The 25,917-nt window shown below is 40.7% G+C and overlaps 2 protein-coding genes across 4 annotated transcripts in view; both read right to left on the bottom strand.

Annotated features, from left to right (window-relative positions):
- ZFYVE16 (zinc finger FYVE-type containing 16) overlaps positions 1-13,021 on the bottom strand; it is a 32,504-nt gene extending 19,483 nt beyond the window's left edge. Inside the window, exons 1-4 of one of the 3 annotated variants that reach the window (XM_040580663.1) lie at positions 12,853-13,021; positions 11,479-11,587; positions 3,942-4,050; positions 1,579-3,758 (exon numbers count right to left, since the gene is read on the bottom strand). In XM_040580663.1, coding sequence (XP_040436597.1) covers positions 1,579-3,758; positions 3,942-4,011 — 2,250 coding nt within the window. In that variant the 5' untranslated portion in view covers positions 4,012-4,050; positions 11,479-11,587; positions 12,853-13,021. Of the gene's footprint in view, positions 1-1,578; positions 3,759-3,941; positions 4,051-11,478; positions 11,588-11,644; positions 12,556-12,852 lie in introns of those variants that run through there. The other 2 variants (XM_040580661.1, XM_040580662.1) reach the window with 2 other exon arrangements.
- A 347-nt stretch (positions 13,022-13,368) lies between these two features.
- Positions 13,369-25,839, bottom strand: CCDC125 (coiled-coil domain containing 125). The gene is made up of 12 exons (XM_040580249.1): positions 25,737-25,839; positions 25,086-25,468; positions 23,540-23,598; positions 22,156-22,242; positions 21,219-21,296; positions 20,416-20,501; positions 18,259-18,341; positions 17,245-17,360; positions 16,576-16,683; positions 15,369-15,540; positions 13,854-13,987; positions 13,369-13,726 (listed from the first exon to the last, which is right to left on the bottom strand). The coding sequence occupies exons 2-12, from the start codon at positions 25,354-25,356 to the stop codon at positions 13,394-13,396; spliced, it is 1,527 nt and encodes a 508-aa protein (XP_040436183.1). The 5' UTR covers positions 25,357-25,468; positions 25,737-25,839; the 3' UTR covers positions 13,369-13,393.
- Between the last annotated feature and the right edge of the window lie 78 nt (positions 25,840-25,917).

The raw sequence follows: 25,917 nt of genomic DNA, 5'->3' as shown, positions 1-25,917 counted from the left end.
GTAGTTGCCCACAGAGGACAACTGTAAATTCCTACCAGTTTATCCTTATATCCAAGCGGTTAAAAACACAACAACACACAACAGGTCCGCAAGGAATGCTGCTTTTTTTTTTCCCTAAAGAGAAGATACTATTAAAAAAGCAGAAAGTCGTACAAGGCAGAAAGTTAAACTATTCCACAATCAGAAAAGCTATGGCAGAGTTACAACTCCACAGCACTTCCGTGTCTGTAAAGTTTAGACAATCTGTATTGCCTTCATTCATTCTCCCAATGAACACGCATTGTGATGCTCCCTCTAAATACACTGTTCTACTGGCAAAACCTCCTCTGTTAACACACAAGATTAGCAACACTAACAGCTAATGGTTGTAAAGAGGACTGTGTAGCAAAGGGAGCCTTTACTCCCATCTCTAGACAAGGTGCAAGAAATTTCACAATGAATGTAAAAAGGAACTTGAAGTCAGTCACTTTTACAACTAAAACAAAACATACTCTGAAGAACTGTTTTAAACTGCTACAAAACTTCAACAGAATATTCTGCCAAGTGATTAAGTCCAATGACTTCCAGGTTGTCACAAAGAATTTTTAATTTTCTTGGCACCCAAATTCAAACCTACCTCTTTAGTTCATGCTTACTGCAGCTGAAGTAAACGAGTACTACGCTTTGAATACACAGCGCTAGAAGAAGCATCCTAGGAAAAAAATTAACAAGCCTCTCCAGATGCCTCTCAACACTGTGGATGCAAAAGCTTATTAAGTACTGACATCAGCCTTCGTTCTATCTCCTCATCTGCAAAGCTAGAGAGGAACACTGAAAAATGAGTTCATTAGTGTTGTTAGTATTTGCAGTTATGCACTAGTACAAGTGTAAGCCACAGTAGCACACAAGAGAGATCTGGATCAAGAACAAGCTTTGACATTATTTATTCACTGCAGAAGACCACAGGCTGAAAAAGGTTCTACAGATTACTTGCCAAGTTGGTGAGTACCATTCACCCCACAAAAGTAGCATAGTTTTCCCCTGAGATGACAACCCTGGAAAACTCTACATCCAAACACAAAAAAGGACAGATTTAGGTTGTAAATCCTTTGCACTGGTATGGGTGTTACAGCTCCTGAAAGAATGCAATCCTTTCACACTCATGGAGTGTTTTACAACTAGTATAACCACTAACCTGAATTCTGATCATCACCTCAATATTTTTTAAGCTTAAATACTTCAGCTTAACTTAAAAGCTGAGTAAAAAGCTAATTCGCTATGATTACTATGAAATAATCCACTGTCATCTTCCTTGTACTATGCAAAACACAATAGTCTAGCCACTAATGGAAGATAAAGTAAGAACATTCCCCATACTTCCCTTTAATTATTTTCACAAAAAAGGTCATGTGTTTCTTAATTAATATCAGTCTTTTTCAACAGCCTTTAAGTTTCTATAAAGTAAAAAAAATAATTTTTAATAAAATACCTTAAGCATAGAAAAATTCTGTCAATATTCTTTCCCTTGTGTATTTTAGTTACCCACAATAAGATATTCATTTGCTTTCAGTAACACAGGGCCATTCCCCAATAACTTACCTTACCACATGCACGACAGTGGTGTCGTCTTTTTGTAAACGTGAACTTGACTTGGCAGTTCATGCAGTTGGGTGCCTCTGAATCAGGAACCCACAATGGTTGTTTCCTTGAGAGAGCTGCAGGTATTTTAAGTGATTCTACATTTTTAGATGTTTGATTTCCTCCAGCTTCAGGGCTGCTTTTCCCAGAGTGTGCAGGGTCAGAATTTTTACCAACAATTATGCTGGCACCTGAGGGAGGAGCTTCTGGGGTAACAGAACGGATTCCCTGATTTTCTCTCTCAAGCACATCTGTTCTACTCAGTTGTCTCTGATCAATAGCTCCTTGGGAAAGGCCAATCAACTGCTTTGGTCTTGCACCTCCAGTACAAACATTAGAAACCAGTGCTTCACTACCACTCTCAGCCACATCCTGAAGATGAAACATACTCTCTTCTGTTGCAGAGTCCAACTCATTGGCAGTAAGAGATACTTTAAGATTATTAATGCTCATTATCTCCTCCAGTTTTGCTTGCATGTGGTCCTCAGTGACCTGTGTGAAATCTAGGCTGTCCACATTTCTTAAATACCCTTCATCTGCATCAACTTCCATTAAGTTACTATCATTGTCTGAAGACTTGAACACATTGGAGTGAAGACTTTGTCCATACAAGAAATCATCAAGCTCAGCATCGCTTATTAGAGTATCACTTTTAATAACATTCTCATCAACAGTAAAGTCAGCCATAATAGGGCTCATTCTTTCATTATAATAGGAGTCTATACCAATATCATACGGCTCAGCTTCGTGTTCTAGAAAAGCAGAAGCAAAAGCTTTGATTTGCTGAGAATCACTGTCATCAACTGCATTCTCAGTATCATACTTCTCTCCATCTGTACTTTCTTCCATAATACTTTCGTTGATTTTAGCTATGTGTCCTTCCTGTTCATGCAAGTCAGTGTTTCTGCGGGATTCCCGACTTGAGAGATCAGGTTTAGAGTTTTCAGCATGAACAGTTAATGTATCACTAATAACCTCCATGGTTTTATTTTGAGTTAGAGGATTAACTTTTTCTTCTGTTACAACTGATGAACCACATATAGATACAGGAAGTGGAAGACATGACAGTGATGTCTGGACATCCTCAACTGAAAGACAGGAAGTTGAAACACTGTTTAGTATTTTATTGCTACTAAATTCTTCAGTAGCTACATTCTCTTCTGTGATTTCCTTTTGCAGTTCTACTTCAGCTCCTGTTTGATGGGAGAAGCGTGGCAAAACACAATTTCCAGGTAATATTGCAGGGCCTTTGTGTGACTGAGGCCTCTTTGGCAGATCTGAAGGCATAGATTCAAGATTACTCTCGTCTTTTGAGTCTGCTTTTTCTATGGCATTTCTTTTGTAAGTCTCTTTGCTTACTGCAGAGCATACACTTTCATCTTGTGGTTCACAAGGCAATTTTTCGTATGCTTTCTTATCTTTGGGATTGTACTCATCTGAATTCTGCAGCATTACAGGGACACCTGCAGTATTAAGGTGAGCACTTAGTTCAAGCTGATCAAACACTTCACTGCACTTCACAGATTCTGTCCTGTGTTGCTCATCACATGGATCAGAGTTCTTTGCTGTAGCGTAACTGTTTGTTTTTGAAGTTAAATGATCAATGTCCTCTGTTTTAAGATGCCCTGAATCTTGTAGCATTGAGCTCCCATGACTCTGCTCTGTACCTGAAACCTTACTGCAAGCAGCTGATGACACACAAGTAGCAACAGGTATGCAAGATACGCCAAAGCCAATCAAACCTTCACTGTACTGGAAGTCATCCGATTGCAACTTTCGAGTATCTTCATGAGCAGCCACTGAATGGATTAAGTTACCTGTGTCATTAACAAGATCACACACAGGTATACTACACCTTCCCAGGTTTGAAGCCTGAATTTCATTTAAGGAGCCACTGTCCACAGTGGATAAAAGATCAGGTCCAGCAACACTCTTCTCATTTGGTGGTGAACAACTCAGAAGTGCTTCACTTGTTCCAGTGTGGCTAGCTAGACAGATTTCTTCTGATGAAATACAGTTGTTAGCATCATCTTGCAGTTTTGGTGTTGGGTAAACATTTTGTAAGCAGTCCAGAAGTGAAGAAAGTGCCAGGTCTTTTGAGTTATATGGATTTTGGGGTGTTCTGTAGCAGTCATATTCATCTATTTTAAGCAAAAACAGATCAAAAGCAAAGTTTATAAAACTCTTCTATTTCCACAATATACTCCCTATAAATACCATCTATTCATCAATGCAAACTTTCACTTAACATATGCTACTTTCAAATTCCATGGTAACAGTCATTTGACCATTATGCTGGTGAAAAACGTAGTGCAGGAACTAACCTGTATTTTGTTCAAATTCATCAAGTAGTTTGTCCAGGTCACAGACTGCAGCTTTAAAGTAACTGTCCATTCTAGTCACAGTTCTAGCAAAGCTTTAGACTTCTTAAACCTAAAAAGAAAAACACAGCATTTCATTCACAGCATTTTCCTGTTTACAAAGTCAAAGTATTATTATTAGAAGAAACTTCTATGAAGTATTTTTTCTTTTTATTAACACTTTCTTTCTCTCTCCATGTAAACAAAATGAATGACCAAACAGTGTCAGCCTCTATGTACTCTGAATGTGCTCTATAGTACACTCAGTACACTATGTACACTCAAAATTCACCTCAAATCAGGAAACTGAAGCTGCCTTATTAAAACCAAATGCATTTGAAAACAATTATAACGTCACTAAGTTTAAAACCAGAAAGGATACTAGGATCTTCTAGTATGACCCCCTATACATTTTCCTCTGCCCAGTTCACAGGCAAAAAATCCAAAATAAGCCATTATTACCTTTGCAACACAAGTGAACTGTTTAAATAAATGATGCCTACAAAATTTCATGACACCTACTGACATTTCATGCTTTAAACTGCAGCAGAAAGCACAAAAAGTATCCTTCTGTTGGCAGAAGTGCCACCAAGAAAACATCTCCTTTGGGAGCCCAAACCTGACAACCAGTTCAACACTGAACATGTGAACATGGCACAAAGAAATAGGCTCTCTTAGTTCCCAAGCTATCCAACTAAGCAACTTTGATTTACTTTCAATTCTGACTAGATGGTTCAGATAAGACTAAATGCAGGCTAAACCCTAAAATAAATCAGGAACTATGCAGCAGATAAGACAACTTCCTCATGCTTCAGCTGGTTAACAGAGCTGTAACACATTTGAGCAGGCTGAGGTCAGTACTCCTCCCCTACAACAATTAATGAACTGCCTTTAAGTCATCCTCTTAAACCTTCCTCCAAGGCCAGGTAAAAAAAATAATAATAAATAAATACATATATATAAGCATATATCCAGCACTGTAGTTCAGCTTATCTCTATTCTACTTAAAACACAAAAAACATTAAACCTCCAAGTCCCAAAGTAATTTACAATAAATAAATAAATATATACCTTTTTACAGACTTATCAACTCAACAGAAAGCTATTTATTGATCACATTCCCCATTACAAAACATCCCATTTCATTTGCTTAATGAAGATTTCCAGCCACTCAATGTTATGCCTCCCTGGTCACTCTGAATTGCTTTGTAATTCCGCATCTTTTTCGAGTCTGAACACCCATTCTGTGCAATTACCTATAACATATAATCAAGATGTTATTTATTTACACTTCCCTTAAGTAAATTGAAGGGGCTCGGATTCCTTTAGTGCAATGCCTGGAAACTAGACCTGTGCAGGTCTATCAAGCTTTCCTTCTGCTTTTACCAGTGCACTCAGTCCCTGCACTGGCTGATTCCACACTCTATGCCATTCAATGTACTTTGACCATCTGGTACTATTTATTCTCAACGCTTAAGCCAAAGAAGTATTCCAATCCTCTCAGATCACTTATGCCACCCTGCAGCTATAGCTCTAGATTCTATACCTCATTTATTCCATTAAGGCGTAAGGTTTCCTCTCACTGAATGATTCTGATCCAGTGCATTCACTTTGTACAACATTAACGTGTGTGTGACAAGAATACTTTTTTTTAAGCTAACACATAGTTCAGATAGACTCGCAAAGCATAAGAAAGGTGAAACAAATAGTATGTATCCAACGTAATGCAATGCTTTGTGTCCATGTATAAGCAAAAAGCAAACAAACTGAATATATCACTGTATTGGTATCAATGGCCATGAATTAGTCACTCCAAGGGTCTTCAGCACGCTGCACTGTAAGTCAAGCCTCACATAGCTACCCAACGAGCATCAAACACCAAAAAGTACACAATCAGTGCCATTTCTCTTACACTCATTGAAATACAGTTCTTGCCTGTAACAATCAGCTCATTTCATGACCTCCTGGCAAGTGGGAGATTACAATCTGAGAAGGAAGTTGTTTCAGTTAAGAGCCTTAAAAATCTAACAGCTTGTGGTGATCCATTAAGAGACATTAAAGTACAGATCCCATCCTTAAAGCATGAGTTTGTGGAGAGCAACAAAACCCGCAGAAGTTAGTCAAACAAATGACATAGATACTGAAAGATTACAAGAAACCTGGGCATCAAGAAAGACATAATGCTGATTTTTATTCTCTGTATGCATTTATTATTGTCCTGGTTTCAGCTGGGATAGAGTTAATTTTCTTCTTGGTGGCTAGTGCAGCGCTGTGCTTTGGATCTGGTGTGGGGACAGTGTGGTCAGGGACTTTTCAGTTTCTCAGTCCCTGACTGCAAGAGGGCTGGAGGAGCACGGGAAATTCGGAGGGGACACAGCCAGGACAGCTCACCCGAACCAGCCACAGAGGTGTTCCATACCACAGCACATCATGCTCTGTATATAAACTGGGAGGGGGGGGAATGGCTGGGGCTGCGGGTTGTTGCTAGGGGACTGGCTGGGCATCCCTCAGTGAGCAGTTTGTATTGTGCTTCACTAGTTTTCTCCCTTCCCTTGGGATTTCATTCCTCTTCCCTTCTCCCTCCTTTTCACTGTAAGTGTTATTGTTATTATTATTGATCTTTTATCTCAGATGTTAAACTTTCCTTATCTCAACCCTCCAGAGTTCTGCGTTCCTTTCCAATTCTCCTCCCCACCTCCCTGGGTGAAGGGGGAGCGAGTGAGTGGCTGTGTGGTACTCAATTACCAGCTGGAGTTAAACCATAGCAACTGTACAACCTTAACACTCAGGTACAACTTAAGTTACAACTAATGTGCAGACTAACAGCTGAGACCAAAAGGGGCAGTGGTCACAGGCCCCTCAGGACCCTCCCCAGTTTGTACCGGCACCCACTCCTGTCTCATCCCACAAGCAGCCAGATCAAAGAGCTACAAGAACAAAGTCACTTACTTTAGTGGGAGAACAAAGTTAGTTTTATACTTGTTTCTCCACCAACACAGGCCTCCAAAGTGAAACAAACATGAACCCAGCACAAAGTCCTGGCAAGGATCTGTAAATCTGGCTGCTTCACTACTAATTATCCACACAAATCACTGCTGACAGTTACAGCCCTGCAAGTTAAGGTCCCAATCTGCAGCAATCAGAATTTTGAGTATTTTTAAGATCAGCAATAACTGTTTTTTAAAAAACCCTAACTATTAATGAAGGAAACAAATATCTGCCACCAGTAAGTTAAAAGACATCCTCTGAAATTAATTATTTTCAAGTTTCTCAATGACACCAGGAGCTCTTACACACACACAAAAAAATATCTTTCATATTTCAAAAAATGTATTGAGGAAAGGCAAGTGATCACTCCAGCTACCTTGATCTTATACTTAAAAGGACCAAAAGATTACCCATTATTTTGCACTCTTAAGCGGCACAAGACAAATTCTGAATTAAGCATATGCATTAATAGAGTATATAATGCTAAATAGGTAGAAGTATGCATTTGCACTGCACACTGTTGGCCCACTGACCTCTCTGAAAAAGGAAAGAACTCAATGCAAAGAGCTGTAGAACTGAAACTGTATGCAAATATTTATATTTAATCTAGATTTAATAATTTCTACAGAGACCTCAGAAAAACATCACACCACCTCAGCCTATTGAGCCAACGTCACATTTGGTTAAATCTATATGGTTTTGAAATTAAATAGTTCCATTTGAGTTAATAAAGCATTCTGAACAGCTAACATAGCTTTGAATAACTAGCACATTCCGCCTGTAATTTCATTTCACTTTCTTAAAGTGTTTCAGTTTTTCAGCTGTTCCAAAAGAGCCGTCCAAGGGAAAAAAAAAAAACCAAACCAAAACCCCACACACCATAAATGCACAACAAAAATCAAAACTCCTACAACTGGATAGACAAGAAGCAACTCCTTTTCTTACCTCTCACACCTCTCTGTCCTGAATCCATGTACCTGCCTTTTGATTTTGTATGCTGCAAATCATCTTTCAGCAACAAAATCCAATTTTATTTTTTGGTCTCTGGATTTGCCTACAGCCAATCCCTGTATTTACATTAAACAAGGAGTGGATCAGAAGGTGTGAAAAAACTCTAGTGACATATTTTTATTAAATGGCTACTTGTTTCCCTGAGCAAAAGAAGTCTGTAGGAACCATTTATTTTAGCAAACTGTGTTCATTCTGAACGTATTCTTTTAAGAACACTTTTAACAATTTCAAACCAGCAGTACCACCCCTGTATTTTTTTTTAAGCAGGTTTAAGTTTCAGCAGAGGAAACACCCCCCATCCCAAAACCTACCAAACCATGAAGAAAATAACCGAGATCACAGAGGGAAACCATTTTGCATGGGCAACGAAAGTGTGTGCATGCATAGCAGGAGTGCTGGGTGTGGAAGAGAAACTACAGCTGCTTACGCACACAGACCTTTCCACTGTAAGTTTTAGAGGAACTGTCCTGTAAAGAGCTTGTCTCTTTACCGTTCCTTACATCATGCCAATTTAACATCTGTTCAGTCATGTTGTGCACAGAGCAAGAACTGACGGGGGTTGAACAGAGTTTTTCCTTATTTTTTTTTTTCCATCCAGATGAGATCCTCACGTAAACACACAAAAAAGCATGCCAGCACCCCAGAAGGGGCGATGCATGAGCAGGAAGGAATCGCTACTGGAAAGAAAAGCACAGGGAAGCTTAATCTCTGTGTCTAGCAACCACCTTCAGGACTCAGTCCACTCCTTGCTGCTGTCACATCTTCAGCATTTAAAGGAATGGATCTTCTGTGACTAAACACCATTAGAGTGCTGTCTTCTGAACATGTTTTCTAGAACTCTGAATACACTCACTAGACACTCTCCAAGTTGGTTCACATTAATGTATTTTTTTAGATAAACTATTAAAACACAATGTTCATAACTTTACCCAAGGCATTAAGTTCTTAATGGTGCAGTGAGACACACAACTTGAGGTTCTCACCAGCTCCACCTTGTAATTTTTTTTCAAAATAGAAAGCTTTAACTTTTAAACCATCATTGTCACTCAAGGACAATGTTTTCAGACTAAGTTCAGTCAAATATTTATGTATGAGCAGACTTGAAGATAAAATACCAGGCCTTCTCAAAAAGGGAAAGTAATAATTGAAGCACAAAATGACTACAGTACAGTGGTAACAGCTAGTATCTAATATTGTAAAAAGACAGTTTAAGGAGCAAGATCTAAGAAAGCTTTATATCAGAAAGTCAAGCTTAGATAGGAAAATGTGGTTATGGTTAAATCACGTAGTTTGTAGTTTGAGAGATTTATTTTCACAGATCACTGTGTTTAGTTGAGCTGATAAAGTCCATTATTTCCTTAAGATGTACGACTGTCTACTGTACAAGTAAGCTGCAAGGCCTGACATCAAGAGAAGTGCTGGGGTACTCACTACTTCTTCAGCCAGAAATACATCACAGATGACATATTAATGGATAGAAGTGGGTCACATTCTGAACATTTTACACCTTTACAGGTCATCAATTCTCATGATGCCATTCATCCTTATGTATATCTCACTTTAAGTGGCAGCTAATCTCACTTGAAGAATAGAATACACCCATCACAAGGGTTTCCAAGTATTTTCCCTCACCACCCCCTTAACAGGCAACTCTTTGTTTTTTTGATTAAGTATTCTTCAGCTTCAAGGCAGAATAATACTTTTTGTTGATGAAATACAAAAAAAGAACTCAGAGCACTTGCTACTTCTATAGGTAAACATTTGCTATGCTTCTAAACACGCTCACCTTAAGTCTCTGATCTTTCAGAGCTTTCACTTGTGCCCTGATTTCACAGCCAGCATCCTTTATCATATTGCCATGGTTTATTTACTGGAAAACTAACAACACTCAATTGCCGTGCCACTAGGCTGCAGTCACCACAGTGAACCGAGGAAGCCAGTACCTAGAACAGCTTGACATGAACAGTACCAAATGAGCTATTCTGTGGCAATCTCAGGCAGGATTCTGAACAGTTAATATTTAGGTCACACCAACACCTAGTCCAGGACCCTTTACCTTCTGAGGCCTCCAAGAAGCAAGCTTAAACCGAACAAAAGAGAACAGCAAAGGTTTGCTTATGTTGTTTGCCCAGAGAGATGAGGCTTGGTCTCTGGCAAACTCCTAATACTGCATTTAAAATTGCACAAAGACACTATACCTTAAGAAACACTCAAGAATTCTACTACATAAAACCTGTTACTTAAGGGAAGCAACTAATGAGATCTAGATGACTATGCAATGAGTGCAAGTGTGTCAGCACATTTAAAAACAGTTCATTGGCCAGTTCCTTTATAAATCACTACTAATATAATAGGCGTATATTCCAGAGTTCAAAACCAACATTCCACTAGAGACTCCTCAACACACTCTTACTTAAAGAAGCAGGTAACAGAAGTCTGCAAGGATACAGAATGGCAATATTACAGGATGGACTGTCCCGTCCCCGTCCCCCCCCCAGATACCCCAATGCAGTCTCTCTAAATGGAGGGAGGTGGTAGTTTTCAGCAGTGATAACTTGTAAAATAAAGTTGGTACGTTAATTATTATCAGGTAATCAGTTTAGTGTCTGATGACAAGCTGCCTTTTGATGTTTAAGAACCGTTGAAAAATCTCCAGCTAGTTACACCTAATTATCACTGCAGAATTCAGGCCTGCTTTTATATGGAGCATGCTAAAACAACGCAAGATCGGGTTTAGAGATAAAGAAACACATCCACACAGGTTTTCACTTCAGAAAGCTGACCACAATAGTCATCTTAATTTTAGGTTATCAGGAGTGTCTGTTTGCTCACAGCAAAGTTACATTATTTCAACTCCATCATCGTGTTTAATCATTGTTTTTAGTCTCAGCAGAAAGCTGTATTGAAGCTTTTGCCCTCATGACAGGATTTAAGTCATTTTTCCCAGCTTACAGCCCAACAAGTACCATAACTGGACCAAAGCTTCTGACAGAAACACAACCACTAAGTTCACAGTGTTACAGAAGTGCTGCATCAAACACAGTATGCCTCTTCTCCCACCTTAAGGGTATTTAATTACCAGCTTTCTCTTTCTTGCCCCGCTCCAATACCCTTGTGCCACACACCCCCCCATAGGCTTGAGTGCTACAGACAAAAAGAAAACTTAAAGGTTCTACTGCCCATGGAGTTCATCAGCATTTAGCTAAATTAACAGGGAAGTTCATCACAACTGAGCAAATTATTTGTGAAAAACGTAAGCGTTGTCAAATAAAAAGTAGAATTATTCTTGTTGAGCAAGACAACGTACTATCCCACTGAAACACTGCAATGGCTGCTGTCACTGCAAATTTACTAGCTGAATCAGGGGTTGAAGATAAAAGTTACAGTGGTTTGCAGATACATAAGAAAAACTTACATGGTACGCTGCAAAAAACGACGCTGCCTTGCTTAAACAGCAACATTCTGTTAATTCAACACAATTTTTTCAGAAGAAAACTCTTACCAACAGCATTATGATACTGTCACCAACACCGATCAGGTAACTCTACCCTGAAACTGCCTTCAGCTCCTGAAGATTAGTTGTTAATCCACAGTAATCTGGTATTGCTCTTCTAAACAGAAAATGAACATTCACACTGTACCACACAGAAAAATCTGTCAACAATTACCAGTTTTCAGCAATGTTCCAACACATCAGTGGTACCATCAGCTGCCAGGCCCACAGCAGAAGAATTTGCTTGCTTAACTGAACAAATGCATCTCCCACATAGGGTCCACAGCGCCATTGTCATTAGTTGTATCAGCATTAGAAAATGAATCATAACAATGTGATTATTACATCACGTCTGAGAGATCACTCCTCAGTGGAAACCAGTGTTTCCTCAACATTCTCATCTCCGATTTGCATTAACAGCCAGGTATTAGACAACCCCAGTAACACACTAGATGCTAACAGCGTCTAGTACTGGCAGACAACTGGATCCTTTCTCATGCTCTACTTGTTTGTTCAGAATGTACTAGTAATCATAGTAGCCATTGATCACCTACCATTATAGCTTGTACTTAAAGACAGGTTCAGAATGTTTCCCAGTCTATCCAGAAGCACCTCTGAAAACTTCTCATGTCTGCAAGTGTAGCCTGAAAGCAGTCTTACACCACGTACCTTTGATACTCTGTATCCCATATAAAAATAAACGGCACAGAAGTAAGCAAACCCACCACTAATACCTCTAAATCCTTAGGGGCAGTTAATCCACCTAAGCAATCTAATACGCAACACGCAGCATAAACCGTGGCAGGAGGACTACACAACTGCTACAGCGTGCCAGCAGCAAACAATACGCTGAAAAACGACAGTGGTTAGTTTGTTTTGTTACCACCTTCCACTTTCAAAAGAGTGCATTTGCTGATGCTACCGAAACCGTAAGTCTCTCCTGCGCTAAGTCTCTCCGGCTAACCTTATCAGTTCTGAAGTACGCAAGCCCTTCTTCAGGCCTGGAATAAACCTCAGTGCAGAACGCCAGCCTGTAACACTCCTCAGTCGAGGCTAGCACCTGTGCAGGCCAGGTAAGACAAGGGCAGGGCCGCCGGCGCCAAGGGGCGCGCCAACACCGGGCCGCCCGCCCGGGACGGGGGCCGCGCCGGCACGGTGCAACGCGCCAGCCGCCCCAAGGGCCGCCGAGCCACGCTCCCGCCCCTGCCCCGGCGCGGACCCCCCGCCCCGCCCCCAGGCCCGGGCTCTCCGCCAGGAAGGGCGGCCCGGGGGGGCGCGGGTGCCGGCGGGAGGGGGCTGTCCCCGGGGCAGGCCGCGCCGCGCGTCCCGCTCGGCCTGTAGCTCGGCACCCCGCTCCCGCCAGCCCCGTACCCACGTCCTCACCCCCAGGCGGCGGGGCGGGCAGGGCTGCCCTTCCGGGCCGCCGGGCGAGGGCTCCGCGCTCCCGCTGCGGGGCAAGCAGCGACACCGCCGCCCGCACTTCGCCTGTGGGGGCCGCCCCTCACCCGCCCGCGGCTCCGGCAGCGCCAGCGCCCCTTGTTTGTGCGCCCGACCGCGGCTGCGCGCATGCGCGCCCCCCGCCCCGCCCCAGCACCGCGCATGCGCGGGGCCGGAGCTCGCGGGGTGACTGCGCGCCCCCTCGCCGCGCCTTTTGTCCTTGCCGTCACCATGCGCGGTGACGTGGCTCCCGCTCCGCCAGCATCGTCACCAGATGGGCGCTGCTTCTTTGTGTTTGGGAATTACTGTTAATGAAATCCGTCTCTTTCGCCACGGCAACGGTCACCGCGCCGTGAACGTATCATGAAAGATGTATCAGCCAGTGCGCTGCCCCAGTCTGGCCCCCAGCGACCTAACCATAGGGCTTTTCTTGGCATTTCCACACAAGATTTTTTTTTTTTTTTTAATAATTTATTCCAGCAAATGGCTACATAGAGAGCACTTCACTTTCATCTGCTTTTCCACGTGGATTATCTTCTTCATCGTGCGTAGTCTGGGATGGCCAGGAGTGTGCCTTTTGAAGCGTTTTTACTGGTTTTTCAAATGTTTTTGCACTGGGAGCTGAAGTCCTGTTTTGGGAACGGAGGTTTGGGCAGCAGGCGTGTCCAGGGCCCGATGACCTCTGGCCATCACGGGTATGACTTCTGGGTGTGCCATTTCCTTTATCCTGTTCCTGAACATCCTCTTGCATCTCCATGGCACGAGCTAGCATGTAACTAACCTTTCTTTGATGAGCCAGAGCCTCCTCTTTGTCATTTACCTGAGAATTTAAGAGGGAAGGAAAATAAAGTAGTTTTACAAGCTAGGAGCCAGACAGTACATGAAAACAGCCAGTTACATTTATCCCCCCTAAGGACTCATGATGAATAGTTTAACAAAACACTAACCAAATCTATTAACATCTTCAGGATTTCATGAGGATTGTCTAGTTCTTCAACTTTCCTGCAGTCCACATCTGATGACAGCAGGCCAGATAGTTTTTGTCCCAGACTGTTCTTGTTCCCTTGTAACTTGAGATGCCCTAAGGGGAAAAAAAAAAAAAAAGTACATGAACTGTGGAATTGCTTAGGAGGAGAAAAACTACTTTGGCATAAAATGGGCACGTGTAAAACTGGATTCTGAACAATCTCTAGAGTGGCAACGCAAGCTACAGCTTCTCCTACTGCACACACACAATACAGCAGATTACTTGCATGCAGCACCACTCAGCATCACGTAAAGGCTAAACAGACCTTTCATCATATATATGGGCAAACTGAAAAAAAAAATCTTCTTGCTGTATGGAAGAACTCTGCCAGTCCAGTTAAAGAACAATTCATGGTAATTGTTTTTTAAAGTGTAGCAAGCCTTTTGGGGAAAAAAAAAAAAAGAAAAAAGATTCTTTGATGTAAGCTCTTTAAAAGTTTCTAAGACTTATGAAAAAAATGAAATACATTAAAATCATGAAACATATGTATCAGGATATGGAGCTTGGAAACAATGATGCCAGTATAGGGGAAACAGATAATCAAGATGTATGCCATTTCAGTCTTACATCCCGAGGGTGCTCCAGGAAGACCCTCTAAACTCCTAAGCCTGGCACCTCCAAGTCAATGGCTAACACAAATACACCTGGAAGCGCCACTCCTAAATTCTGCTATGGTTTTGACCATGATCAGAAGCACATAAATACTTCTCTTTATCCTCTTCCTTAAAGAAGAAAAGTATAATTATTCTTTCTCTTTTACAGAGAGCTTTGTTGTACCTCATTTTGTAACACATTATGTGCAAGAATGGTAATGAATACTAATGTAGACAGACATGCATAATAAAAACCTAAAAATGCTTTAGAAAAACAGAAAAATTTCTATTTAGTACTTCAGTGAAAGCTCAGTACATTTTTTTTTTGCATTTCTCCTCCTTCCCTAACTCTTACATAGAACTCATCTAAAAAGAAACACCGCACTGTTAATAGCACCTAAAATGGCCAGTCTAAAACTTGCCAGATGTTAGCTTTTTTGTGTTTGCATAATAAACATCTTTAATATCCTGAATGTTACTGTTATCCTGGAGGACAGCTTGTTTATTCTAGCATGATTTTACTCCAATAATAACTTCATGAATGCATAATAAAAAAAGGTTACATTAGAAGCCTACACTGTAGCTCCAACGTCCTACAGTACTATGTATATGTTCCACTTATGCACAGACATCCTGCGTTACCCATGCAAAATTTCCACTATTTAACGTATTCACAGTTTTGACATAACTTTGTTCCTTTTTTCTCAACTCTTCATAAACCTCAAACATCAGCAATTAAACCACAACCATACACTGAAGACAATAAGAAAGTCTACTTGTGCCACTAGGCAGCTAACTTCTTTTCCAGTCAACCATTACAGACACATAGCATGCCCAGTTACCATCATCCTTCAGACGTCTCCAGTTTATAAATTTCGTTTCCTTCTTAATCTTTATCACTTCTGCAAGCCTCAGGGCTTGGTCCTTCCTCTGCATTAGCTGCTGCTCAAATGCAATTCTGAAAGCATCTGCCATTATATAAGCTTCATCTTTACTCTTCTTTAGATTTTCAATCTGGTTTTAATTCAGAGGAAATTTAAAGTATATTAAGCAATTTGGAAGCAATAGCAGATTTAAAATGTATATTAAGAGACAGACTGAAACCATTAACACAGACAACTTTTAAGTAGTCAAGGAAGTAGCAGAAACCAAATAAAGTGCTTTCTTGCCACATTAAGAAATACATTTTTAAAAGCTTACTGAACTCCTTACCCTTCCTCTTCTATGCATGCACACACCACCACCCATCTACACTGACAAGCTGCCAGCAATGCCCGTTTATCTCTTCCAGGCAGAAGAGCTTGAGGAGGGCATTAAAGTCCCATGCCATTTGGGCCAGGAGCAAAAGGAGCAAAAGAATGGTATCTGTATCAGGGATAATCACTTTGGTACAAAAGGGACATGACAGTACTTATTTTCGAAACCAGTAAGTCCACTGGAACTTCTGCAATGGGACCACAAAGATGTTCACCACATTTGCAGAGTCAAATACCAATTAGAAGAAAAATTCTAAAACTAGATAATTTCACCAATTTAAAAACCTTAAGAGCCTGAAAATCAAGTTATCAATTTAAGCATCATGTAACCGTATAGTTTTCAGCAAGATCAGCTTCCTGACCTAGCTGGGTGAGCTGGCTTGTGAGTGCTGATGTCAGCGCAAAGGAAGGAATGCACTGCCAGGAAGCAAAGGAAAATGGTCAGTGGTAGTCCACACTCACACACACACACACACACACCCCGTGTGTACATAAATGAGTCCATACACTCAGTGGTTCTTTTCCATTTTGTAGATTAAGAAGTATGGGTGGAAAGAAAAAAGAATGCAAAGGAGATTTTTTTTTTTTTACTAGAAAGCTGATAGATACCATAATTACAATTTTATATCAGCAAAAGTTAGGGCATTACAAACAAATGTTATGTTATTTCTGAGATGACTCTTGTTTTAAAACACACTAGTTTGTGTAAGCTGCAGTAGAGTGTTTCTGGCTTTATCCGGTTTTAAGCACAAGCATCTCCCTGCTTATTCATATTTAAGCCAAATAGTGTTACCTCTTGCTTGAGATGAAGAAGTTGCTTTCGAGTTACAGCTGCCATTTTAGCACAGGGACAAGGCTGCCCCCCAGAAGTATTGCAAGTGCAGGCTCCAAGAACTGCCAGCTTAAAATCCAAAACAAACCACCAGTTAAATACCTAACTGCATACACAACACAATCAAAGAGATGCCAGATGACTAGCAAAAAACCAACCTCAAACTACAAAGGGAGTATAAAAACCAGGGGAAGCAAAGCTGCAAGAGATTTAGGTGTGATTGCTTTTGACTCATGATGACACATGAAATGTACTTTTCAGCAAGATAATGAAAAGGCAAAAATTGTCAGCCTGTGTATGCTACTCCCTGCAGACCCCATTAGAAATTTTTTTGCTCAATAAAGTAAAGCACAAGGCACAGGGATTAGGATTTAAACTCTTAAGGAAGAAAAAACATAAGCATCTGGCTTGTGAAAAGTAGCCTGATGCTCCTTCTGTCTATTGCTTTCTTTGCGAGATAGACCACAAATTAGAAAACTGATTAACAGGCATGCAAGGGCATATTCTCATTAGCTAAAAATGGGTTCAAAGAAACAGTTAAATAATCAGTAAGCAAAATGTATCCATATATTTTGAATACGAACGTATCTCTGAACCAGCTATTTTGAAAAACACGTAAGTCATACTTACTTCAAGACCTGTAAAATCTGTAACGTCACTTTTATTCAAGAATATGTTTTCCTGAACAACCTTTTGTTGTTTCACATCTAGCATTGCAAGAAATTCCAAACACTGCTGTTTCAAGACTATGAAATAAAACAAGGAAAGTGATTACAAAGCCTGCTGCTCTGATCTCTTAATTTCTGAGTTTAACTACATCCACCTGAAGCAGTTCTATAGTTTAAGCATCAGTTTGGGAATATGATGAGACAATGTAGATCCAGAAACTCACATCCCAGTTGTCTTTCCTTCTGTGTTTTCCCAGAGCTAATGACCCAGTTACAGAGATTCCATTTCATGTACCACTCTGCCTCAGTACTAAGTGCTTACCTCTTTGTACACATACATCTAAGGCAGCTGCTCTTTCAGAACAGCACGATAATGGGAAAATAATGAGACACAGACTTCCACTATTTTAAAGCTTATTAGGAACCATAACTAGGAGAAAGGGACCTCAGCCCTCTGACCCAGCCAGATGCCTGCACAGCCTGCAGTTTGAAAAGCTCCACTATAAAGGCAACAAGCTGAATACTTCAAAGTTTGTGCTGTGGGAATCTTTATGTGGGTATGTCAAAAGTGAGTGTCTCTGACACAGAATGCCATTGTAGCAGAAGCACTGGCTGGCTCCACTGGCTGCTGTGGGCTCCTTGCAGGACATGACCAGACACCTGGTTTGGCTGTGCCCCTACACACCGGCTGTCACCACGCCAGTGAGAGAAGACAGGCATACCTCTTTCGCACCTGATCTATAAGTTATGTATACCTGACTTACCTATCGTTTAATGGTTTATTCTTTTAGTTCAAGTGACAGTGTAAAAAAAGAACCAAACATAGCTTGGCTGTTTAAAGAGGGTTTCTGCATATCTACTAGTATCAGCTGCCATTTACAGGAGACTTATTCCAACAGGTATCTTCTTTCATAGATAAATCCTGAATTATTGCAGAGAAACAGTACATTAAGAGGAATAGCTGCTGCTGGCTTACTTGTATTTTCAGCTTTAAGACTTCTAATTTCTTCTGTTCTCAGTTTTAACACTTCGTTAAGAGCTGCATTTTCACAATAGATCCTGCAGAAGTTAGAAAAAGGCTGTGTTACCTTTTAACAAAATACTTTAAAATGTTCACTCAAAAAAAAAAAAAAGCTGTTAGAACATTTCTGCAAATTAAAATTAGGATTATTGAAAAGACTGAAGAAAAAAATCAGAACTGAAAAGTTGATCATTTGGTTTGACAAGGTACTATCCCTGCAGCATTATACAAGCAGTTTCCTCACTTGTAGAATTTCTTTATGGAAAAAATGGTAAATTTTTTCCGTAACAGTATCTGTACTAAAAATATCTAGTATGTTGTTAGGTCCAAATCTGCTAGCCTGGGGTCAATGAGCAGCCTGACACTGCTCCTAACTAACTTTTGTAGGCTCCACCTGGCTGGCACTGAACCAAAGCTAAGAAAGCAGGAACCACCACACTGGCCTCTGTGGAGTGACTCCTTGTTATCCAGGCTGCAGCTGGCTCTGCAGGGAGCAAAACCAGGAATCTCTGCACTCATGCAGGGGTTTCTCTGCAACCCAGAGAGCATATGCTGTTCAAACAGGCTCACCCTGTTCATGAAACCACACCCTCACATAACCAATATAAAAGTATGATCAAGTGAATGTCAAAAAAAACCGCACCACAAACCCAAACAACATACACAGGTAAGTAGATCGTGCCAGCAACTAAAAAGTCTAACGAGAGGTGAGTTTAAGTACCACATTACCATTAGAAACTCGAACAAATTTGTAATTATGAACCTCCGCAACACTTCCTAGAAATCTCTTACTTCCTTGAGACAACAAAATTGTTATGGGACACGTGACAGCATGGCTCTGATCTGAATTTTAGAAAGTAAACTTCCTGTAGTCTTAATACCATTCTCAAGAACAAGTGTACTTTTTAGTGTTTCAACCTGAGAACCTACAGTATGCCTCTGTATTTTTCCTTGAAGTATTTAAGTATTTCCTTCTTGAATAGGTAAGTCGCAATTTAAAGTCCTAAACGTTAACACAGTACAATTTCTTTGGTGCATCTCTTCAGCTGTCAGTAAACACAGCACACTGTAAATTCATGGTTTTGTTTAAATTAAATAGAAGCCTGAATTATTTAACTTAAATAAATAGAAATACACACTTTTCTCACCTTGCTGTCTCAGACATCAGAAAACCTTTTTGCGAAGTGGACTGAACTCCTGGCTTGCAGTTTTCTGAAGCCACATCTCTAGCTTTCAACAGTTCACACTACTTTTGTTGCTCTGAACTACATGGCTACAGTCCCAATCTCCTAACAGAGGAAAACCAAAGGGTTTCTCAAGAGGTATCCCTTGACAAGTGTAACTAAGTTAACAGGTGAACAAGACACAGTATCTTAACAAAATGCGTCTTACAACTGAGTATTTGTATGCTTTTGGCTTATACTGTGATTCATAGTTTGAAAATCTTGAATAAAAATTTCTGCTGTAATAAAAATAGTAACTCTGATGGGTAGACTTCACAGAGGCCATTTCCACATTTGAATAAGTGATCCTGCTGGTCACATTTTTCAAGGTCTGTTATTGCATTATTAGTTTAGTGCTTCTGGCACCTTCTGCTTGCCTAACCACACCTGCTGCCCATCCAGACTAACTCTTACTTAAACAAAGAACCAGTTGATCAGCCTCTCTCAAAAGCATTCTGTTTTACCTGTATGTATGCTCATACCTACAATGCAAGAAAATCAAGCAATGATTAACCAGCAAATGATATTTCCACACATATGCACACACCATTATGTTCTAAGCCTCATTTACATTTAAAGTAAATAAAGACAGTCTGGCTCCAGCTGGCTAACATAATAATGTAATAGGATGAAAATGAAAGATCAGCCTAGCAAAGCTAGCCTGTATACACACTGAAGAATTCAGACTTAGTAATTTGCGATTGAAAAAATACAAATGTGAAGAGCATGAAAGTTAAAGAAATCTTCCCAGATCTGAAAGGAAATTAGGGAAAAACAAAACCCCCAGAAAACCCAGTGAAGCAAACTAGGAACACAAGAAATATGACATACCGCATTCAATGCAATTTAAAAAAAAACAACCCAAAGACACACAATATAAGTCAAATACCTGTTGTATTTTTCTGTCCATGTGTCTTCTATGTTTTTAAATCTATCCTGATCAAATTCAATTTCCCATTGCAAAATATTTATTTTCTGTGGAAACAAAACAAACCTTCAGCAGTTCATTACAGGTCTCCCACTGAAAGGAAGAGGACCTGCAGGGGCAGAGTTTAGCACTAGCAGAAATGTAGGTGACCACAGATGATAACAATCTATGATACTCTTAAAAATACATTTGGTGCCAGACACCAAAAAAGCTTCTGCATCACCGATCTATGGATTCCAGACTATGTTGCATGCACTAATGCTCATAGTCACCTAAAACAAGAACAACCCCATGCTGTCGCATTTCCCTGTTCCCTTACTGTTCTGCAGAAAGGTCACATAGGAAGAGAAATTAAGTTTAACAAGGTAGCTCAATGCCCTCTTTCTTGTCCTCTCCATCTTCCCTATAAAATTGGGCAGCCATTTCTTAGGCTTCTTGGAAGTTCCAGCTTAATAACTGAGGAACAGTGCCACTCAACTGTGAATGACTCTGAAACTCACAACAAAGACCATCCGAAAGTACAGAAAGAACTTTAGGAACTTTCACGTATTATTTGCACACACTGTAGCATAAAACCACCTAGATCAACAGTGTGATATATTAACACTTTACCTTTCTACTAAAAAGGAATAAGAATACTTTCAAAAAAGCGTGGAACTAATGGCAGATTTGCAGCGATTCAAATCAACAGCCTGATAACCCCTTATTAACAGCAATGGGCTTCTATGTTTTTGCACAAGTGTGAAGGAAACATGCACCCTTACCTTTTCTAAAGTTCTCTTTTCTTCCTCAGTTTTTTGAAGCATTGCTTTTGTATGACTAGTGGCTTTATTAAATACTGCCTGGAAAGAAAAACACAGCTCTGTGAAATACTGTAATTACGTTTACTGAACTTGGATTTAGCCAATTTTCAGGTTTACATAGAGAGAAGTCCACATTCTTAGTTAAAACAGCCGTGTGCAGAATTAAAAAAACTAGGATCTTGCATGTAAGTCCCAGTGGTCTCTAATTTGAAGCTATGTTGCATAACAAACATGTTTCAATACCATAATATTTTCTACTGAAAAATGTAGCGTCACTTAAAATGAGATCATGTCTTCTTTAAGGCTTGACCACAAAATCAGCTCTTAAAAAACTTGGTTACAATATACTTAGACTTTGATCCAAGTGTAACTTACTATGAATGCCTGAGAGTAGAAACTGCAGAACTGTAAATGGGTTATGCAAGTAGTCTAAAAAACAGGAACTGAATTCAACATAATTCATTCTGACAGCGAATAAAAACTGCGACCAAGACTTACCTAACATTTAATGCATACTGTCCTCTAGACAACAGATGGAATAGTCAACTGAAAATATCAGTGCTTTGCAGCAGAATTTCAAGCACTGGAAAAATCTCTAAGGGACTAGAAAGAAGGCCTTTAAGTTAAATAGACAAAGCCTCAAGAATCTTCAAAGATAAAGTTACGAGTATTGCCACAACAGTGAAGTCATCTTAAATAACCACAATAGTTACATGCAGAAAAAGTAGAAAAATCACAGAAGCCAAGTCTGAAGACACCTGCAGACTTAAATGCTGTAAGTTAAAGCCCTGGAAAGAACTTAAGGTTTGGGGGTTTTTGATGAGGAGTGGCAGGAAGGTTTCTTCTCTTCTCCTACCTTTACCACTAAGTACCAAAATGATTTATGAACAACTCCCACCATGCTCTGCAGAATTCTTAGGGCTTCATCTTTTCCTTCAAGCTGTCTTTGAGATGCTTCAAGCTCAACTTTCAAAATTTCAACTTCCTGAAGCAAAATAAAATAGGTATACTGAGTAAAAGCCAAAGTAATCTTGCTAAAACATGACTGTAACAGCAATGTAAATTTGCCCTCTTCAGAAAACAATCTTCCCCTGTTTCTACCCTATACAGTTCTTTTCCGACTAGCAGATTGCTTGTGTTGAAGAAACGTTAACAGTGCATGCTAGTACAAAATCCTTAGAGAAGAATACTTGTAATTATTATGCTTTCTGTTCTCTTCCAGTGTATTTGAAAAATAAACCACTACAGTTCTGCCTCACTAATTAAGTTGTATTTATCAACATAGCTCTGGAGCTTTAAAATAAGCAAGCAGAAAATACTACAGCTTTTTTATATATGCAGTGTTAAATATTATACATGTGTACTAAAAGATAAACCACTACTTGTCCAGAACAAAACAACAATAAACCAGGTTCCTGCTCCAGGTACGTGCCATAATATCCTTATGCAACATTCCCCCCTTCAGAAGAAAGCGGTTTTTCAGTTTCCAAGAGTTAAAAGAAAATTCACTGCTTTGTATATGTATCTTTCCTTAACCCCTATGGAGGTCACTTGATTGTTCACTTGCTGTCATACAAAACTTTTTTTTCATAGTACTTCCAGCCCTATTACTTCAGCAGTTGATACTGAAATTGTATCTGGGAGCCGTGGACATTTACCAGTTTTGTCCAACTGAAAATGAGTAAGGTTCCTTGACATTTTGACACGCTGTACACTGAAGGTTTGTTCTTCATGCTAAGACAACTTGAAAATGACCTGCCATGGGCTACCCTGAAGTTAATGAACACGGTGCAGATGAAGTGTATATTTTTACAGCTGAGGTCACCCTGTTCTTTCTGCCTGGACTGATGCCACCACATCAACACATTTAACCACAGTAAAATTAAGATGTAGGAGTTAACTATCTTTCAAGAACACCCGCAGATTAAAAAGCCAAAGAATATTCTGTTTACACTGCAGAATTTCAAAGCCCAAAGCTTTATAAAAAAAGAAAACCTGCTAGAAAAGTGTACAATCCTTTTAGTATTCTCTACCTCTTTAAAAATACTTTTCCCTACCCTCTCCAAAAATACCCAAAACAACAGAGCATGAACTGCACTCACACTGAGTTCCTGGCACAAAATTTAATGAGCCTTCTATACTACTGCTCTAATTTCAAGAACCTGAATCCATCAAAGACTCCGGACATGCCAAGATCACCAGCGAAACCAACACTGCTATACTTTGCTGTATTAAAAGGAAATGCAGATTTCAAGAGCAGCACACTTGGCACAGTTACTAACCTCTAGGGCTTCCTGAAGTTGTTGCATTAGCTCTTCATTGGACATTTTGGTATTAGATTCTGTGGGATTGATAGCAGATACTAAATGATGAGATAATATGGTATTTACAAAAGAAAACATGAGAATTTGCTTTAACCTGGAAACAAGTAACGTGCAGAGGTGAATTTTCTATCTTTGTGGGGTTTTTTCTTCTGGAGCTAATAAACAGATTTAAGAAATACGTAAATATTAAGCCTTAACACATTGTTTCACAGTTAAAAGAAGTGGAATGGGACCAAAAGGTCTGTTATGAAGAGACCTGCAATAACGACAAGTATTTTAGAATTTCCTTTAACAGCCCCCCCCTCCCCCCAAGAGAACTGCCATCTTGACTGAAAAAGTAATTTCACTTTTTAGATTCTTTTCAGGTTGTAACTTTCCAACAACCACATTAAACAGAACAACAGCTAGCACTATTTACAAGTAGGGGTAGTTTTCAAGAGAGAAATATGAAGTACAGTAGTAGAATATCCCACAAGATCCATTATTCCTCTAAACAAGTGGTTATTACTGTCAACTGAGCATCACAAAGATAAGATGCAGCCTCCCACAAAATTAAAGTCAGGTTCACGTGGATTTTAGTCCTGCTTTCATGGATATTGCTGTGTGAAAGACCTAGACCTAAGACAAGCATCATATGGAGACCAGGAGAGGACTGTGAAACCAACAGGAATTATGCTGCTGTAGCAACATCTTCAGACTGAAGATGCTGAAACCAGTACAGAATTACATGGCTTAGCTTATGGTGGCGTGGGGAGAATATAGTGGTGACATGTTCTGAAGGAGAGAAATAAGCAAGTTATATGCAAATACTTCAGTCAGTTAAAATGCTAAAAATGGCTAAAAACGAAAGGTAAAGCAGCTAAAGTGTCATGAACAGCACTGCCTATATTAGATTGTATTTACAGTGGTTTTGTCTTCACAAAAAAATGAATGCCAACACTGGGAGAACAGACATACAAGTTCTAAAAAACTGAACTTCAAAAGAATGCCAATTCACAAATTTCAACTAAACAGCAAACGTGCTTTAGATACAATCTGTGTTTAAGACACACCTCAACAAACAACACTTAAGCAATTCCATTAAACTTCAGGTATGGCCACCACAGGATGCCCTTCTTTAAATCTCTTTCACATGCAAACGCTCTATAAACACTTTTAAAATCGTCATTTTACACTGAGGGCCACAGCCTAATTCACTGAAACGCAATTCTGCTGTTAATTTTTTGGGAGGGAGACCTAGGAACAGATTCCTGTGCTGCCTCGGTGGCATTAGTGCATCTCCTTTCGTGAAACCAGTACACGCTGCACCAACGAACCTGTGGGGCTGCGCTGGACCCCAGCAGGCATGTAATGCACGTGCACTTCTTGGAATCCTTCAGAGATTTCAGCGCTTTGCTAAACGGCTTGATTTGACACTAATGACACCCTATGAAGCAGCTGAGCTGCTCCGGTTTTCTAAGATATTTTTCTCATGGTGAACAATTAACCTCCAAATTACTCTTACCACAGCTATTTCGTCGTGTGGAACTAGTAACAGGCTTTTTGGATGATCCATCGTAAGAAGTGTTTCGTTTTGAACCAGGAAGAGCTGCAGCATCACTTTCCTCCACTCTCTTTGCCGACAGGCGAGAATTACAAACCTTTCCAGATCCATTCCTTGATCTGAATGAATAGGAGTTCTGTAAATTTTCCCCTTCATAAACACCTCCAGGTCTTCTCCCAAGTCCGTTTCCCAAGTCTCCACATGTCATGTCATCCTCTTCTGCTTCCTCCATCTTCGGCACCTGGGTTTTAGGTTTGTTGTTCCCCCCCCCCCCAGTCCCCTGATTGAGGGCACTCCGCCGACTGGCAGCGTGAACACCGCCTTCCTCAAAACAAATATTTTACCTGGAAAACCAGAAAAAAATCCGTAATTAAAGCAGCAAAACAACACGAAAGTAAAAAACCCTGAAGGTGCTGCTGCGCGGCCGCTCCGCTCCCGGGTCCGGGCTGCCAGCAAACGCCGCCCCCGTCACACGCGGACCGCGAAGCGGCGACACCTCCCGCTGCGGGCCAGGCTGCGGCCGGCGGCGGGGCGCCGGTGCAATGCCTCGGTGAGCCCCCGCCACCCTTCCCGCTGCCGGCCCCGGCCCCTCTCCCGGAGCCCCCGACTCACCTGCCCGCCCTGCCTCAGCTCTGGTCCCCCCCGCGGCGGGCTGGCGCCTTGGCGGGGCGGGGGGGCGCACCGCGTCCCGCTGCCGGCGGGCGGAACAGCGCCCCTGGAGGCGGCCCGCAGCGCAGGGCGAGCGCCGCGGGTGGGGGTGGTCCTCGGTTTTTAACAGGGGCCTACAGCCGCC

The sequence above is a fragment of the Falco naumanni genome, chromosome Z, assembly GCF_017639655.2.
Source record: "Falco naumanni isolate bFalNau1 chromosome Z, bFalNau1.pat, whole genome shotgun sequence".
In the NCBI taxonomy this organism is placed as follows: Eukaryota; Metazoa; Chordata; class Aves; order Falconiformes; family Falconidae; genus Falco; species Falco naumanni.
Note: the sequence above shows the minus strand (reverse complement) of the source record. Positions and strands in the feature narration are given on the sequence as shown.